This window comes from Fibroporia radiculosa, assembly GCF_000313525.1.
Source record: "Fibroporia radiculosa TFFH 294 genomic supercontigs, scaffold1172, whole genome shotgun sequence".
NCBI classification, from domain to species: Eukaryota; Fungi; Basidiomycota; class Agaricomycetes; order Polyporales; family Fibroporiaceae; genus Fibroporia; species Fibroporia radiculosa.
In genome coordinates, this window is record NW_012133273.1 from 1 (window position 1) to 17845 (window position 17845).

The 17845-nt window shown below is 51.3% G+C and overlaps 7 protein-coding genes across 7 annotated transcripts; 6 read left to right on the forward strand and 1 right to left on the reverse strand.

Annotated features, from left to right (window-relative positions):
* Positions 1-179: 179 nt before the first annotated feature.
* On the forward strand, positions 180-590 carry FIBRA_02303 (uncharacterized protein; the record flags this gene model as incomplete). Its single annotated transcript, XM_012324166.1, has 1 exon — positions 180-590. The coding sequence occupies one exon, from the start codon at positions 180-182 to the stop codon at positions 588-590; it is 411 nt and encodes a 136-aa protein (XP_012179556.1).
* A 1640-nt stretch (positions 591-2230) lies between these two features.
* On the reverse strand, positions 2231-6089 carry FIBRA_02304 (uncharacterized protein; the record flags this gene model as incomplete). Its single annotated transcript, XM_012324167.1, has 5 exons — positions 2231-2713; positions 2774-2992; positions 3044-3531; positions 3605-5496; positions 5563-6089. The coding sequence occupies 5 exons, from the start codon at positions 6087-6089 to the stop codon at positions 2231-2233; spliced, it is 3609 nt and encodes a 1202-aa protein (XP_012179557.1).
* A 603-nt stretch (positions 6090-6692) lies between these two features.
* On the forward strand, positions 6693-8402 carry FIBRA_02305 (uncharacterized protein; the record flags this gene model as incomplete). The annotated part of the gene is made up of 1 exon (XM_012324168.1): positions 6693-8402. The coding sequence occupies one exon, from the start codon at positions 6693-6695 to the stop codon at positions 8400-8402; it is 1710 nt and encodes a 569-aa protein (XP_012179558.1).
* An 877-nt stretch (positions 8403-9279) lies between these two features.
* On the forward strand, positions 9280-9843 carry FIBRA_02306 (uncharacterized protein; the record flags this gene model as incomplete). Its single annotated transcript, XM_012324169.1, has 3 exons — positions 9280-9352; positions 9406-9653; positions 9721-9843. 3 exons carry the CDS (start codon positions 9280-9282, stop codon positions 9841-9843), a joined length of 444 nt encoding a protein of 147 aa, XP_012179559.1.
* A 431-nt stretch (positions 9844-10274) lies between these two features.
* Positions 10275-12055, forward strand: FIBRA_02307 (uncharacterized protein; the record flags this gene model as incomplete). The annotated part of the gene is made up of 4 exons (XM_012324170.1): positions 10275-10670; positions 10747-11806; positions 11861-11914; positions 11976-12055. 4 exons carry the CDS (start codon positions 10275-10277, stop codon positions 12053-12055), a joined length of 1590 nt encoding a protein of 529 aa, XP_012179560.1.
* Positions 12056-12409: 354 nt separating this feature from the next.
* On the forward strand, positions 12410-14766 carry FIBRA_02308 (uncharacterized protein; the record flags this gene model as incomplete). Its single annotated transcript, XM_012324171.1, has 11 exons — positions 12410-12536; positions 12588-12624; positions 12686-12780; positions 12840-13008; positions 13071-13208; positions 13274-13342; positions 13406-13653; positions 13707-13849; positions 13902-14193; positions 14250-14340; positions 14400-14766. The coding sequence occupies 11 exons, from the start codon at positions 12410-12412 to the stop codon at positions 14764-14766; spliced, it is 1776 nt and encodes a 591-aa protein (XP_012179561.1).
* Positions 14767-15475: 709 nt separating this feature from the next.
* Positions 15476-16381, forward strand: FIBRA_02309 (uncharacterized protein; the record flags this gene model as incomplete). The annotated part of the gene is made up of 1 exon (XM_012324172.1): positions 15476-16381. The coding sequence occupies one exon, from the start codon at positions 15476-15478 to the stop codon at positions 16379-16381; it is 906 nt and encodes a 301-aa protein (XP_012179562.1).
* Positions 16382-17845: the final 1464 nt, after the last annotated feature.

Here is a 17845-nt window from a genome sequence, read left to right on the forward strand (position 1 = left end):
CCATTACTCGAGCTGGATTGGAGATCTCAGTACGAGTAATAGGTCGAGTTATCGGAGCAAGCGTCAGTCTTGGCGATGGGGGAGGAGAGAACAACAAGTTGCTGGCATGCATCTGGATTCTCAAAGCGAAGGGCTTCAACACGGATCCTATCATTCAGCATCTGAAGGATGGCTTGGCAATGTCAGATGGGGTGCCACCCGGTCAGGTTGAAGAGTCTCAGAATGCCTTAGACATAGCGCTGTCGGCTCCCTCTCTTATCGACTGTTTTGCGATGTTCGAGGAGGCAGATCTTAGAAGAAAGTTTGCATATGCCACAGGTGTCTCTGGATGGGATAGGACCGTCCTCGCAGTGCTTCTCGAAGATCACACGGCGCCGGTGATATGCTTGGCGTGGACTCACCGATCCATCCCTCTTTCGACAACAAAGTGCTGGATTTTGGATGTCACCTCTGACCCTGTATCGGATGTCAAGCGCTGGGTTGTCGCAAACGGTTTCGGGCCAAAATTACGCAAGATCGGTACCGTCCGTAGCTATCCAGCTCTGGTCGAGGACAAGCCCACTCGTATTAGGGATGTCGTGTTTGTCTAACGTAGGTGGGTACATCAGTCCTATATGTGTACTTCTCATGTACTTGCACAGGTTTCGCAGCCCAGACTATTATAACAGCTTCCATGGACTGTACGTCAGTTACATTGAGCGCTCCAACCCCCACGTTCTTCCTCCTTGTACTTGCCTCTTGGGCTACCACACTCCGGTGTGGTCAGTCTGAGCATATTAGGATCTGTCGGCTTCGAATCGCGCGGTCCAAGTGATTAATACACTATTGTAACAACAATTACGGAAAGATGTTAATACGACGGTCTCAGCTGCTCACTTCTCATTACAATCGGAAGATGTTTCTCGTCAACATTTAGAGCACAAACAGGTAAGGGTTCGTCGTACATCTTGGATGGGAATGATTCCCTGCTGTGAGGGTGTGTGCCGCCAATGATCGGTTTAGAGCAGGAAGGGCACAATCGACGCCTTCTCGCCACATTTGAAGATCTTGACCTATTGCGAAATCATTTTCAAGCGCAGTTCGTTTTGGAGCCGGTGCGTCCTCTCAATCGAGTCTATCCTTATGTTGTCACATTTCATTAATTTAGACGGCGATGGAGTGCGAGATCACTCTACTGAAAGAACAGCCCGCTCCAGCTGAAGTTCGATTTCTATTCTATGTGTATGGTTTCTGACCTTGATTAGCTCTTTGAAAGCGGATTGCGTGCGAAACTTGTCAACGAGCAGATTGTGAACGAGAGCCTGAGGGTGCGTATCCGTATCGTGACGAGCCGAAGTGACAGACAAAGCCCATTACGATGAGCATATAGCCACATCAGTAAGTGGAATGTCACATGAGGGGTATATGCTCTGCGTTATATGTAAAGAGACGATGTCGATGAACTGTGAGTGGATAGGAAGCTGTCGCCGACTTCGAGTTGATAGAACAATTGTTACCTGAGGCTACCCTTACACTGGCAGGAGTCCAAGTCTCCTACTCTTGGAGCAAAAATCTCAGCACACAACTTGGAGTTGAGATTCAATGCATTCATAGGTCAAGCAGGTCGTCTATCGGATGTGTATGTCAGAGAGAATGAAGCAGAGCGACTATGACAGCTTGGACACGTTATACGTCAATGTCGAGCATGACGGCTGTGAAACACCTACAAAGATGCATCGGACACTCCCTCAGCTACGAATGCGTGCTGAAATCCGCTTAGCGTTGGCTGGTAGTGGAGTACTTCCCAACTCGCAGTGAAAGTAGTATCCTTACTTAGCTGCTTGATGTGCCAATAGTGGTACATTTCATGAACTTGTCGAAGCTTTCATCTACCGTAGCAAGTATGTTTCATAATCTAGCTCCGTCACCAGTTGACCCTCTGTGTCGTCATTTGTAGGCGACCCGAGGATATCAAGAAGCACAGTCTGAATCGACCTGCGTTTCCGCCTCTTGTCGTGAGCCTGGTATTTATTCATGGGTTCATACATGTGAACATCATGGAAGATCTAACCCTAAACAACACACTACAAGTCTATCGCGAGGCGAAAGATCTTGAGAACATAACTCCAGTTTATCTCGAAGACAAACACTCCAGCCTGTTCGCACATGTCACTAGAATCGCGCGATATAATGATACGTGGATGCTACAAATCAACCTATAGACACAAGATGACTGTCCCAATGTAATATCTCAAATTAATGCCTGGTCCACGAAAAACTGTTGTGCAGCTATCAGCAGAGCCTGCTCGCGCACCTTCCATGCACTCCCCACCTCCGCCTTGATCCTCGCCCGCGCTTCATGTTGCACCGACTTGACAGTCACCCTGAACGCAGCAGAGATAGGGCGGTGGTCCGAAACATTCGCCTCATACCTCCTATAATGTAGCTGCTGCACCCGAGACACCTCCCGCGAGCGCCAAAGCACACGATCGCACCAGGCGGGTACACGCGCCTTCTCCGATGTGTCGTACTCGGATGATCGCCGGTCATACTTGTACGTTGGTGGAAACATGAGAGGACCCTCCGTGAACGAGCGCAGCCGGAACCCTCGGTTGAATTTCATCTCCTTATGCAGTTGATCGTGCACTAGAAGGCTCTCGAGCTCGTCGGCTTTTATAGCGGCGATGACGGGCTCGCGGCGCTGGTCGATCCGGTAGTTCATGTCGCCATTCAACTAAAGGATATATGAGCATTCAAAGACTCATTCCTAGACACATCACAAATGGACACTCACGAAAACCATCTCGTGGTCAAGAACCATCGAACCGTCCCCGCCGTTCACATACGCAAGAGGCTCTTCAATAGTATCTGACTCGGGAAAAACAGATCCACCCTCTAGAATCGCTGCTACGTCAGCATTTCGCTGACGAACATGATGCTGGCCCGCGGCAAGATGACAATTGATGAAGCAGATGGATGTATCATCCACGACGAAACGAGCGACAATACCACCCTAGAAAGAATCGCTCAAAAGTATGCAAACATCGATGGCATACGGACACACCTTGTTTCCATACCTGCCTCCCATCCCACGTTTAATGGTTGTAATCGCCGGTTGCTTGAGAAAAGCACGCTCCGCATTCTTAACGAAAATACAACTGAACAAGCCCACCAAGTTCTCGGAATGGATCACAGTGTAAGGGTCGTGAGGCGGCATGGCCATTTTCACCGCAAGATTGAGGCGATCATACCACTTTCTGTACGAAGTCGTCACCTTTTCGGAGATCGTTCCATCCGCATTCTTGTTCTTGCCCCCCAGAAGCACTGTCTTTGCCGCCATCTTCCGACTCTCCAGGTCGATGAGCTCTTGGAATCCAAACGCAATGATGTGTGGGTTTTCAACGCTCAACAGCGCGTCTTGTAGGAAGTCGACATTCTCGGGGCATCCAGTCAGGGTGTCCGGCTTGGCAGAATCGCAATTCCACGAGACTATGAGTACATTTACGTCCCTGAACGAACTGAATTCGGCCTCTCTCTTCATCAGTTCTTGATCTAGGAAAAAAAGGGCGTCAAGGGAAAAGGCGTCAAGAGTGTTCAGATGGCAGCATGAACATGGTTGACTTACCGACCCACTCGGTTCCCAACAAGCCATCCCAAAAGCGGAGTTTCTCGTCTCTTCCAACGCTGAACACTGTAAGTCTACCGAGCTTTTCTATGCTCCAGGTATCCACAGCCAACCTAAGCACTGGTAGTTTCGGATGCGCTTGCCAGCTGTTCGTGACAATCCAAGGTCTAGGGACAACATCGTACGCGGAGATCATGCCAATCCGACTGCCAGCCCACATCCGATCATTCACGCCCTCCAAGCTCATCACGTCCGATGTAGACACTTTCACGACCTCCTCACACATCGGCATACCGTCCTTCGTCGTGCGTATCCATATGCTGACATTGCCGCCCTCGTGTCCAAGATAGATGCGGTCTGGCTGAGATGGAAGGATGGTACCTGACGTGACAGCGCCAAGATGTTCAGTCGGTAACAGCGATCTGCCCGTACTTCCGGGCGAGAAAACATCATACACCCTGACGATTGGACCCCGCGACGTACTTGTAGCAGTACCAGTGCCGTTCGATTCCCGTGTCGAAGTCCATAGCTGCCCGCCAAGCATCTTCGCAAATTCTTGTTTGTCTGCGATCCGCACGACTCGCGGCTGGGTGTATGTGAGGTGCACGTCGTCTGTTCCGTCTTCCGGCGAGAATACGAGCACCTTGCCCGTATCATCCATAGTGACCATCGACTGCGCATGGCGGAACATATGGGTTACCGTGTGTGCGTGCGCGGACGGCTTCACGCCGACAATGCTTCCGGACCGTATGTCCAACTCGAATAAACCACCATCCTTCGTACCGAGCCAGAGAAACGAACCCCTGTCTACTGCCTTCGCCGCTGGTCGGAACTCCATCGCCGTGATCTTGAACCCGTTAAACCTCTCCACTCCTGCATCCTTTGTGTCAATATTCCAAACTGGTGCCTCTGACACAGACAAGTCGTATATCTTCAGGTGATGGTGGTGGCCGACCGCTACGACATGACCAGATACGGCTACAACGGCGGAGTATGCGGCAACGTGAATGCTGGATTCCGAGTAGTTATGGCAGTCAATCGTGGGTGGTCGGCGCGACGAGCGAGTCGTGTCTGGCAGTAACTCGACTTTCTTGACGTCCTCCTCTTCGGACTCACTCGACGACCCCGAATGCGTCTGCCGCCGCGCAGGTGGGAGCCTGTCGCCCGGACCAATCGTGCGAGTTGGGGGTGGTGGATGCGCTCCAAATACCTTACGCTCCCCGGCTGGCGGCTGCTCCGATTCGGGCATACCCTTGAACGGGAAACGTCTCGGCGTATCGTCAACGGGCGTTGCAGGGCCTTTTCGGGCAGGTAGGGGAGGTGGGGACAGTGATGATGTGCTCAATGCGGGTGCTGGCAACGCGCCGACAGCAGGGACGGACGACAATTTATGTCGTGGAGGAGGCCGCGGCGGAGGAAACAAGGGTCGAGGGGAAGAAACGTGCTGCGGAGGATGTAAAGCGAGATGAGTGGTGCTGACGTCACTTTCACTGGAATTATAGTCTGCGCTAGGGGCGGCCTCCTGCTCGGACTGCAAACTGTCTCCACGTGCATGGCCGTGGCCATTCGATGGTCTACTACTCCGGGATGGCAGCGGGGGTGGATCTGCTGCGACTGTGCCGTCTGAGTCGGAGGCGGAAGAGTCGCTGAACGGATCTTGTAGAGCAAGAGCACCTGAAGACGTGCTACTCAAGGAAGACGTGCTCGACGAAGCTGAAGAACTGCCGGATCCGCGATGGGCAGGATATGAATGCAGTGACCTGCGAGGTCGCCCTGAGGTAGCTGAAGGTAATGGGGACGTGACAGAGAATGTCGTGATCGTATGAGACAAGGCGCGCCCGGGTGATTGGATTGGCTTGGAGGCATATTGAGGGCTGGGCGAGGGCAAATTTCTGAAAAAAGAATATTAGCCCACGGTGATCCCATGGGATGCTAACACACGATCATAGTACACCCACCCATACTTGTTTACTAGAGTAGAGACATCGGCAGCGCGTGGCGATGCGGTCTGTTCAACTTTGGTTTCATGACATGGTGGAGGTGGCGGGGGCTTCCTAGAAAGAGAACCGGATTTGTTGGGAGACACAGGACGTACACTCGAGGGCGCAGTACTCTCAGAGCCTAGGAGCAAGGATGGAGGATCGGACGCAGGGACCGGTCGGAGAAGAGGGCTCAGCGGAGGCGGTGCGGGCGACGAGGCCCTCGATGAGCGAGCAGGCGGAGGTGGCGGGGGTCGCTTTACACCCGTCTTCAAATCCGACGAAGACGAAGCTGGACGGAGGATATGGATGTCTGGTCTGGGGTCGTTGAACCCCGAGCTGGCCCGGGGTCGAGGACTCGCAGGCTCGGCAGTGAGCAGCCCGTAAGAACTCATCGGCCGCTTCGTCGTCAACTGCGACGCCGTGTCCGCTGCAAGCTGCTCGAATCTGGAGCGCAGACTGCTCACCGCCGGAGGTGGGGTCGACTCGATATCGGGGGGGTCCATTAGATGCAGTTCGACCAGCGACCACAAAGGATATGAAATCTACAGACTCGACCAAATTAAGGACAGAAATGACGAGAAATTAAGGGAATATTGCGCTTGCCGACGTCGACGATGAAGAGGGTAGAGTTCGACGTCGTCGCCGTCGATGAACTCGTCCCATGCCGACGTGACATTGTGACCCGCCGTGCTCTTGCGCCAGTAACGCGTGACGCGCACGCGCTGTGCGCGCGCCGCGTGCGACGTTGTTTCTCCTTTCTCTGTCGGCTTTGTTGTGTATCTATTCGAGCAACTGCACTCCCTGCCTTTTATTCGGTAAGCAATTGTCCACCGCGTATGTCCCTTTTATTCATTCCTTGTAATCACTAGGCAACAATTGCTGTCCGTTGGATCCTCTGTAGCCCTCTGCGCACTGTTCATCGCGCAACAGCAGTCCTTTGTCGACAGGGATGCGCACACAGTGCTCTGGTCCGCCAGTTTCATAACTTACTCCATACGTCTGCGAGTTCTCCTGGATCTTCTTACACGGATGCCACTCTTCAGCAGCTCATCCGGGCACCCAGTCTCGCACCAGAGGACGAGTGTCCGAACGTCATTCAATTGACGATGCAACGCTTACAGAAACACCTTCGTAACAAAAAGGACGTTTTAGCAAGACGCGAGTTCTTCTATTTTATTGGCAACAAGAACAATGTACTCGTGGACAATCGTATTCGTTTTTACGCCTGCGAACGCGCCATTGCCCTCTTCCTCCGACATGGTTTCCCACTCTCTGCTGCTATGGTCTGTGGGCGCATGGTCAACGAGGGATTTGTTCCTTCCGTCTCTGCCCGCACCCAGATGGCACTTATCACGCTGGCTGAGCGTTCCCCTGATGAAAACACTCTTCTAGAGGCCATAGCTGAATACTGTCGACAGGCATCGTTTGACGAACGCTGCATGCGTGACGTCGTTCATCTCCTACATGAGAGCATGGGTTGTTCCCCTGAGATTATTGATAAGGCGATAAACGTTTTTATTCGGTCGCAGGATCTAGAATATTCTCTGTCTCCGGCAACTGTTGGTCTTTTGGTGCATATTCATGGATGTGCAGGGTCTATCAAAGGTGCTCAACACTGGCTTTCCACTCATCGTCCATGTAATCCTCAACACTCGGGTACCATGGATGTCCGGGCGCATCCGTACACTACTCTTCTGCGCAGATTGGCCGACGAAATGTCTTCGGAGCACGACGATCATGGGGTTTACCGGTGGGTTTTCGAGCAGATGGTTGAGAATAACATCATTCCCGACGTGGCATTCTACAACGCGTTCATGAATGTAGAGATTAAGCGCCGTCGCTACCCGCAAGGCTTCACGATCTACCGACTCCTTTGGCACCATCGTACCGGGACCGAAACACCTGACGCGTACACCTATTCGTTACTCTTCCAAGCCTTCCGCAAGACGTACGAATCACGAAGCTTCCGCAATCGTAGAACCCGCCGTCCTGACAGCGCGCCCACTCCACGACAGCTGTATCGCGATATGTACGAATGCCATTGCTTACGAACGCAGGGAAAACGGTCGAAGCCATCAGCGGTGATCACTTTGGATACACTCCATAATGCCTTGTATATGTTCCTGCAAGCAAGAGACTATCCCGCAGCGTTTGTTGTGCTGCGTACGTTTAGGATGCTTGGTCTGAAGCCAAGATTATACACATACCAGCTAATCTGCTCCCTGCTCTTGCGCCGCATCTATGAAGAACTTCCACTCCTCTCGAAGGAATCGTACCCCGACCGGGTTTGGTCTTATCGATTTCTCGGCATGGCATCATATCCCATCGGGCAGAGTGTGCCGAAAGGCATGCCGCTTCTTGCGGCAATCCTGCGCCTTGGAACGGTGTCACGTCTTAGCTTAAGTTATATACCAGTACCTCCCGAAACTATGAACAAGAGCGGGGACTCAAGTGGCGAGAGCAAGGTAGAACTTAGTAGGAGCTCGTCTGCTTCTTCCCTCGCGGTGGAGGATATACCCCATCCGGAAGTATCGGCATCCGTCACACTCGGAGAACTTCATAACATGCCGTCTGCGGAGCTGGTGGTTCAAACGGATTCGAAGACCGATGACACTAAGGAGTTCGCGCTCGCTCCGCTTGAGCGCGTTCTCAGGCGGGCAATACTGAGTACTCGTCCAAGTGTAGCTATTTCACCGGCGAAAGAGGTAGCTGTCGAAATCGCAGAGGCAAAAAGAGAGATGATAAGCCAGACGTTTGGCATCGGGATGTATGCTGGGGGGTTGGCGCTTCCAGCAGAGTCAGATGAATCGTATTAACACAACTTGTACGTGGAGTTCGAGAACGATATCGTCCGGATGATGAATCAACGCTTTTGGGCTCTTCTGACTCTACAATGATCTCGTTAGTTACTGCGAAAGCGGACTGATGGGAAAAAATCATATCGCCCTTCCACCTACGAGCACGTTCTGGAGCGTAAGGGCTTGTTATCGCTGACATTGCTCGGTTCAACATACATGCGAAGCCATGAAGATGTTGTCTGTCCTGGTTGCGAATTCCATCGTATGCTATTGAAATGTTTTTATAGACTGACAGCCTCGAGTCTCCCCGAAACACTACAGCGACGAAGTTCAGATTTGACAGAGTCTGGGAGCGACTCACAAAGTAGTGGACAAATTAGGAAAGCAAAACGATCGATCAAAATAGGCAACTTTGTTTACCGATAAGGCAATCGTCCTGGATGCCGCTCGTCCTCGCGTACAAAGTACAAGGAAGCATCCTGAAATCCCCTGCGAAGTACAGCCTAAATTTAACTGGGAAAACTACCTCAGTCATGAAGTCCTCCAACGGGAAGTGCGTTAGTCTTCTCTTGTGGCAACGTCGCGGTTGAGAAGAGCCAGCGGTATAATGAATTCAGTCCCAAGTAGAGGCCAACCGCCACATTCATTCAAATACAAGGGCACACCTTGCTTGAGTATGCTGCATGTGCGTCTTCCTATACCTGTGAATTTTCTTATAAGATCCTGTCCTCGTTGTCCCTCGCTACGGGCCGTACATTTCGCAGCAATCGCCGTACACGAGGACGTCTCCTCCAGTCTCTACCCTCTTATATTCTTGCACGCCTTCGTTTTGTGCTATAGAACCCCACCATTCACCATTCGCTTTCACCCACTCATTTTGTCCATTCTCGCAAATATGTTCCTCTTCCGCAACTTGTTCGTCACCATCGCCGCCACGTCTGCTCTTGTGGCGAATCTGGTACCTTGTGGTGCGTAATCTGGCTATCCAGGATAGCAATCCCTCTGAATACTTTTTACGTAGCCTTTGCTGCTCCATGGTACCCTATGCATTTCGTGATGGAGGAAGATCCCGCCAACCCACAGACGACCACAGTGTCATGTTTTATGGACGCACCAAACGCCATTTCCACTGCTATCGATTCGTCTATAGCGTCGGCTGCTGTCCCTACGGAAACTTCAGAAGCTACAACGGAAGCTATGTCCTTTGTGGCGCCGACCCCCATCCCAGTCAGCGAGTCCTCATTAGAGCCGGAGCCGACCGCGACCACTGTGCGTAGAATCATTCACCAATTCTAATTCATTCCGTAATTCTGATCTTGCCCTTACTTTGATACAGAACACCGCTGGAACGGAAGAAGCGGCGGTGCAGCAAACGAGCAGTGCTCTTCCTGTAAATGTACTTGGAGGTCAAAGCCTCCTTATCGGGTCCGCCGCCACCATACTTTACTTCATCTTGTGAAGTGCACCATTCAACATCGCCTAGCCCATCCTCACAACACCCATCCTACTACATCTGCTTCTTCACATTCGTCCATATCCGCCACACTGTCCACCGTGGAAGGATGCAATTTGAAGATGCCCACGGTCTTTACAGAGTTTATTTACTGCTATCTATCTCGCTTTGTATCGCTGTTCCAAGTCGTCCTTTCGCTTTGTGTTCTTAGCTCTCTGTTGACATTGTAGCATAACCCTATCGTACTAGTCGCCGCTCACCTGTCGCAGTGTATAATTGGTTGTACCGTTTTAGAATACACAGAATATTTTGTTTGAACATCCTCTCCGAGCGCAGAGCCTCTACCCATATCATTACCAAGTATAAGCCGAGGAATTTGAATACAAAACCGTTATCTCCGGAGAGAGCCGAAGCCGTGGGACTGGTCCTTGTATGGAATGCGTGGGCGACGCGGTCTCGCTCGTCCGTCGCCTGGTTCTCCTGAACCCCCTTTGCATCGTCTCCGAGAGCCATCTCAACTCATCGGTAAGCTCCCGCATTCGCCGTCAAAGTCTGCAGCTATTCTTATTTTGTACACGAATATCTCGGACATCCACCACCCATCCAAACGCTTACGATCTCCATGGATTCAGTTCGGCTTATCGACCCTATCGAGCATCGCAATGGACCCGATAATCCGTCCGGCGACGTTCACCGTACCACTATCTCCCGCCACTGCCCAGCATAAATTCCATTCTCAGACGCAGCCGGACAAAGAGAACAGAAGCGATGCGCAACTGACCCATCTGGAGGCAGCGTTGAAACGGTCTATCACGATCGTGTTTTGGTATAAAGTGAGCAGTACAACTTGACTAGGCGGTTTCGTCGTATACTGAACTTCGGCCATTTTCACTTGCTCGTACTCTGCAGTCTGACTGTGCTCCTATTCGCCTGCACGAAGAGGTTTCCACCTTTCCATTATTCCAGCTTTCACAATGTGCGCAGCTTGTGGCTGACCTCGGCATATCCCCTTCCTCGTACGTGGATATATACAATCCGCATGCCTGTACTTGGGAGCAACAGATGATTTCTGCAGTTTGTGTCGTAGAGAGCGAGCAACGGTTGTTATTCCGCATGCGACAGAGCTTACTAGATGGTTTGGGCGATGCTGAATGTCCTGGTCTCAGTGAAGAGGTGTCCATGCAGACCCATCACTCGGTGAAGCAAGCATCATCCAAGAACGGAAGAAAACGAGGGGCTCCCGCTTCCTTCGATGACCGGATATCTGCCAAGAAGCATGCTCGAACGGACGCGTTTCCTCAATCCCAGCCTTGGACGGAAATTGGCGAGTATCACGCCGCCGGAGCGCAGACGTTTCCTCTCCCATCACCTACCTCTGTGTCTGGCGCGACTGCCCCGGAGATCTCATGTTCCACTAGCGGGCCTCAACCCTATGTTCCACAAAATCAATTTGTCAACTTCACACCACCAATGCCCGTCGCGCCATCGTCGCCATCTCCTGCCCTCCCGTCCGGCCCTCTGCTAAAGAAATGGCCCAACGATTATACAGTGTACGAACTGTCCATGGGTTTCCGACAAATGGACATGTTGATTGCCCAGCAGCCGTCGCTAACTCAGCGTTCTGCGTTTGAACGTGTGTTCGGGTGCCGATACGTCAAGTCGACAGTGTGCCGTCATCGGGGCGTGTGGCGGCGCGCAGAGAAGGAGCTCCGCGAGACATATGAGCAGATGGGCACGGACGAGCGGGCGGTGTGGACGGAGTTTTTGAAGCGCATTGAGGGCGGTACAGGCCGGTCGGATGTGAATGGGAAGAGCAAAACGAGACAGGCACCGTTGGCAGGAGAGATGACAGTGGTGATGGCGCCGCAGATGGTACAGATGGGTCTTGTCCCTTCGGAAGGGGTGGTCGCGCGAGAAAAGGCGCCAGTTATGGGCTCGCTGGGGACACCTCCCCCGGATCTGGACGAGAGTAAGTTGTATCCTCTTGCATTTCTTACTGATGGCCTAACATTAATTTCGGCAGATACATTACAAGAAATACGCCGTGAAGGCTCGGCGTATGAAGAGAGCAGCGTTGGTGGGTCACATTTTTGATATCCAGCTACTTTGTGCAACTCATCTTTCTGTTCTTCTCGCAGCTTCTAGTTCGGCCGATTATCAGAAAGCGCCTCCACATCCAAGAGACACAGCATTAGTAATGGAGACAGCGTTGCAGTGAAAATCTTTCGCATAGTACTCCTGATGTGTAGTAGTTTTCCTCTGTAAAAAATTTCTCCCTCTACAATTCATTAGCGAATATGTCGAGCCTATGATCTGCGCATGAGTGGTCCACATGCGCCCACAACGCGTCGCGACGCGTTCATTTACTGGTGGTGTTTTTGGCCTGAAGCGGAATTACGTCACGCGCCCACGCGAGCCTCTACATTCTACTCGGGCATGAGACGCGACTTACAACTCTACACTCACATTGCATCCGGCTGGCCTTGCTTAGTTATATCTTATTCCGTCCGTGACCAGAAGATTCGAGACTTCCGCAGCGTCCTCATTCCCTGGCATTTAGAAGTGCAGCAGCATGGCGGCCTCAAGGCTGAAGCTTATGCACAGCGACGACGAACAGGAATTTCAATCTCAAGGCGACCAGGACACGTCTCTACCGATGGACCGTATCCGACGATTCAAGGACTCGGTCCATGATTATAGTACGTCGTTTGCCACCTTCGCCACTCCATAAATTGAGGTTGAGCATGCAGTACCTTTTGGACCCGAAATTTGCGCGATCATCGACACGTATGTCTTGCATGGCGCAGAATGAGTAGTGGAGCTATTTATGGACAGCTACTTTCTGTAGGCCTCAGTTTCAACGTTTGCGAAACATCAAGCAGTTAGGAACGTCTTACTATGTCTGGCCGGGTGCCGCACATAACCGATTTGAGCACTGTCTAGGTATGTTTCTGGCCTGAAGACTGCATGAATGCGCGGGATATGCTTATGGAATGCCACAGGCGTCGCCTACTTGTCGCATTGCATGGCTGAACACTTGCAAAAGTGCCAGCCCGAGCTAAAGATCACTCGTCGAGACATCAAATGCGTGACAATGGCTGGTTTGTGTCACGATCTTGGACACGGTCCGTGGAGCCATGTATGGGATGGCCTATTCATTCCAAAAGCATTGTGAGTGATGTCATTTTGATATTCTTTGTATTCCTGACCTTTCGTTTGTGTATGGTCCAAAGGCCCGGTACTGCATGGCAGCATGAAGATGCCTCCGAAATGATGTTTGACATGCTCATAAAAGAGAACAACCTCGACATACCCGAGCATGATGTTACGTTCATCAAGGCTCTGATTGCTGGTAATCCCAGCCGATGTAGGTGAGTATCAGACATTCTTCTCGCGAAGTTCTAGAGCATAATAGCTGTTATCATTGTGTATAAAGAGACCGCCAAGAGAAGCAGTTCTTGTTCGAAATTGTCGCGAACAAGCGGAATGGATTAGACGTGGACAAGTGAGAGGGTGACAACTTCGACGCATCCAGTCTCTCTAACAACGAAACGAACTTATTACATAGGTTTGACTACATCGCTCGTGACACACATGCTATGGATCTGAGGGGTAACTTGTCTCTTACGAGGTGCGTTGCACGGTGTGAAATATACACCATGGAACTTAAGGGAGCCGTAATGCGATTGAGGTTAATACATTCTGCTCGTGTTATTGACGACGAGATCTGTTTTGACATCAAGGATGCAAACCAAATTTATGAACTCTGTTATACGAGATTTAGTCTCCACAAGCGGATCTACAACCACAAGACAGGTATTTGATATCTGACTTCCAAAATTATGAACCTGTGGTCTCACTTCTCATAGCCAAGGCTATTGAGTACATGATTGTAGATGCATTGTTGGCTGCAGAGCCACACATGAAATTTGCAAGTGACATCACAAACCCTCAAAAGTATCTCTATCTCACCGATGACTTAAGAGCAAGGATTGAAGCATCAGAAAGTCCGGTAAGGATAGAGGTGCTACTTCGATGGATATCATTCACATGTCATTTCGCAGGAGCTGGAGAAAGCTCGTTCAATCCTGGGTCGTATACATAAGCGCGATCTATACAAGTGCGTTGACTACAAGGTGTTCCCGTGGTCGCGTAAGGACATCTGCGAGGAATATTTCACTCCGGAGAAGATCGTGCAGGCTGCTCTTGCTGACAACGGCGATGATCCCGATGCGTTCGAACATGGGGAGTTGACCGCGGATCATGTCATCGTCGATCTGGCCAAGATGCATTATGGGATGAAGGATAAGAACCCTCTAGACTATGTCAAATTTTATTCCAAGCAACATCCCAATAGTAAGCTCGTTCTTTGAATTGCTACGACATGTTGCTGATGCGATTAGTACGGTCAGCAAGCGAAAGAGCAAATTTGGATGACATATCTCTTCTGATGCCCTCAGTATTTGGGGAGGTGCTTCTGCGCATATACACGAAGGAGAAAGAGTGCGCTCATCTCCATTTTTCATGACGTTGCAATTGCGCTGACATCTCTCTGATTCAAGGTTTCATGGACTCGTGCAAGCGGGGTATCGGACTCTCCTTGCACAGATGCCTGAGCCACTCCCAGACCCTCTGGACTCACCCGAACCGCGCGAATTAACTCCGCCGCTTGAGTTTCAAGTACCATCTACGCCTCCGATGCGGAAGCGGCCATTGTCGCGCGTACAGAGCGCGGGAGCGCGGTTTTTCAGCGGTGAGAGTGATATCACACCGTCACTGTCGCAGAACAGCTTCACGTCAGTGCCGAAGAACTACACGGGGCGCCCACAATCGCCAACACATAAGAAGAGCAATGGCCAGAAACGAGAGCGGGAGCCCGAGGTAGGATCAGGGTCTCCCCCGCTCAAGAAGAAAAGGGGAGCACATTAGGGCTGCCAAAGCAGCCAGGTCATAAGCTCTCGCTTCATGGGCCAACTCTACATCTCTATGGTTTAGTTACATCACTACTAATAGATTCTATCTTTGCCACTGGTCATCTCGCTTTCACAGTTTTGTTTTCGCTGTTTAGGCTTTGACTTCGTAGATGATTACAGCCAAGCCTTTCATTAGACTCACATTAACAGTGTAATCCAGTATATAATCTGTGCCTTTGACATTGTCGCACAATGCTATTATCTTGCTACTGGTTTTCTGATTCTCGCCTGATAGTTGCAGCTGCTGCGGATCACTTCCGCGACCGACTCGCGTAGATGTCTCCGTCATTTGCAGAAAATCTAGCAATCGTTCAGGCAGCCCTTATTCAAAGACGGGTTAATCTTGGAGGCCAATCGCGATTCTCAAGTATGATAGAATCAATCGTGCGCGCAGGAAAACTTGTATGGCTAAAAAAACTGATCGCGTCCTCTTATACAACAGCGACGTTATATGCGAACAGGTCGTTTATCGTCCGGTCCTTCGCAGGTGCGCAGAGCGTATGAGTGCCACCATGATGGTCTCGAACAACTTGAAGGTGTGTCCACTGAACGGCTTGTGTCGAGCCTAGAGTTTGCGACATGTCACAAGTCTCGTGACAAGTGATGCTACGCGTCCGACTCATTAGAATCCAGATGAGAGTCGCGCGTTTTCCTTCCTCGCCGCGATGACCATGATGACCAGGAGACAATCCCAGAGGCAGCGCTCCCCGTCGATTGTTTTCGTGCGGATGCAGCGCACAGCACCGGCGCCGTTCAACCACCCGGACGCAGACCTTATTCTCACCACCTGCGCTCCTACCCGTTTTCTGGTTTCTCGTCTGACAATCGTCGCTGCCTCGGACTACTTCCGCGACCGACTTGCATCCACGCCTCCGTCATCTGCACAAAATCCAGCAGTCATCGACGGACTACCGGAGTCCGATGCTACCATGGAGACTATCCTGCGCCTCATATATCCCGTCCCAGAACCGCTCCTGTGCGACCTCGACGATCTCTCCGACGCGTACAACGCAGCCACCAAGTACAAGATGCAGAAAGCCCAGCTCACCCTGGAGCGAATGCTCCTCGCACCGCGCTTCCTCGAAGCCGAGCCTGTTCGCATATATGCCATCGCTCGGAGATTTGGCATGGTCAATATCGCCGAGACCGCTGCCGAATACGCGCTGCGTGTCTCTCCGGTGTGGCCATGCTACGAAGAATTCAATTTCATCCCAGCGCGAGACTATCACACGCTCGCCACCTTTCATCGCGAACGCTCCCTCGCCGCCGCCGCGTGTCTCGACTCCTCTCTCTTTTCCGCAATGCTAAGGCCTTGTGAGGTTTGCGACGAGCCAAAGAAAAGGCGGAATCCCCTTTGGTGGAAGCAATACGTTGCCCTTTGTCGCCCCGTCCTACTGGAGACTCCTGTAAGCACTGCGGTGTGTGATCCGAGCTTCGTACACAAGATCGTGACATCGAACACCTGCAAGCTGTGCCGAGGGTCTACTTTGGAGGCCTTATTTCCTGGCGGGGCTATTCATAAGCTGAAGCAGCTCCTGGATGACTTGCCGCATACGATGCATCTTGAGTGAAAGTGTGTTACTTGATCTGATGGGCTGCATGTTCCGAATATACACAGCGACCAGGTGTCCAATGTCCCGCGAGCCGGGAGAGGGGGGGGGTTCATTATGATTATCACAGTATGTACGGACGTTGTGATATGTGTATCAGCGCAAATTGAAATTGAACACGTCGCAAAAGCGACTCTTCGCACCTTTGAGTCCCTTGCCTTTCTGCTGATGCCGTATATCACCGTCTACTCATCCAAGCTGAGCGGCCAGGACCATATCTGCCCATTTTTCGATGATCGTGACTGTCGGAGCCTGGAGGTGTGCCTACAACCTAGGGAAAGACAGACGAGTAGTGATACGTCGAACAGTTGTTTTCCTGAATGTAATCATTCGGCTCTGCATCACTCTCGCCTGTCGCGTCACATCAGTCGCCAATCCAGTTTATATGCGGGAATCCAACACACTAGCGATCACTGACCATGGCTGGAGCGTCCCTACCACAGTCGAAGACAGTTCGATTGCGTACAAACCCATGCTGGGAAGACAGGCCAGTGGTTGTTGTCGAAAGGACACGTTGTCCGAACCATAGATACCCCAGATACTGAAGAGCACTAGGTACGTTTACCCTGCAGCCGAGTGGATTACCACGCAACTGCAAAAGGACCTCGAGGACACAGATCAGGATCCGTGCTCCGTGAGGCCTTGAGGACGCACTTCTGGCTTCTAAGGTCATGCACATATGCATATATGAATTCTATCGCGAAGCTAATCTCGGAGAAGCTCACCTCGAGGCGAACATGAGGCCACAGGGCGCGTTGATATACTAACACGATAATCAACTGCTCCGGGAAGTTAATTCCTCTCAATCCTAGTCCTATCGCGACGAAATAAGAGTTATTGAAATCGCGGTTACCAACTTGAACAACATCTGCCGAGAAGACTACTACAACACACCATGTTCATAAATGCATATACTCATACCCGCAGACCCGTGTTCAGACAAAGATGTTTCATCTGAGGACGATATCCAACTTTGTATATCGGGAACTTTGTGGCCGTCAACGATCCGTTCAAGAACATCTCACACACTTTTGACTCGCCGAGATGGCCGCAGCTGGAAGCCCGTATCATTGACAGCTGTGCCTAACCCAGAGTTCCTGTTAGCGCGCAAAATTCTTGGTGCAGACAATGGCACAAGCCTACCTCTTTGGGGAGAGCACAGAATTCGTCTGACCCCATGACCTCCGGGGTTGCACATTTGAATGTACCGATATAGAACGTCCTAAACACGATCTCGATTTCCCCACATTGTTGCATTTGCTTCATCGCACGCAGCTTGCACGGCTTCCGGGTGCCCCCCGGCGTGAGAAACTGACTTTGGATAACGAAAAAGCCAGTGTTGGGACAATCGGTCCAAACGAAGTTGCAGCTATCCTTTCCGTTCGAAGAGAGCATGTGTACGTTGGCTCCGCTGTTCCAAGTACG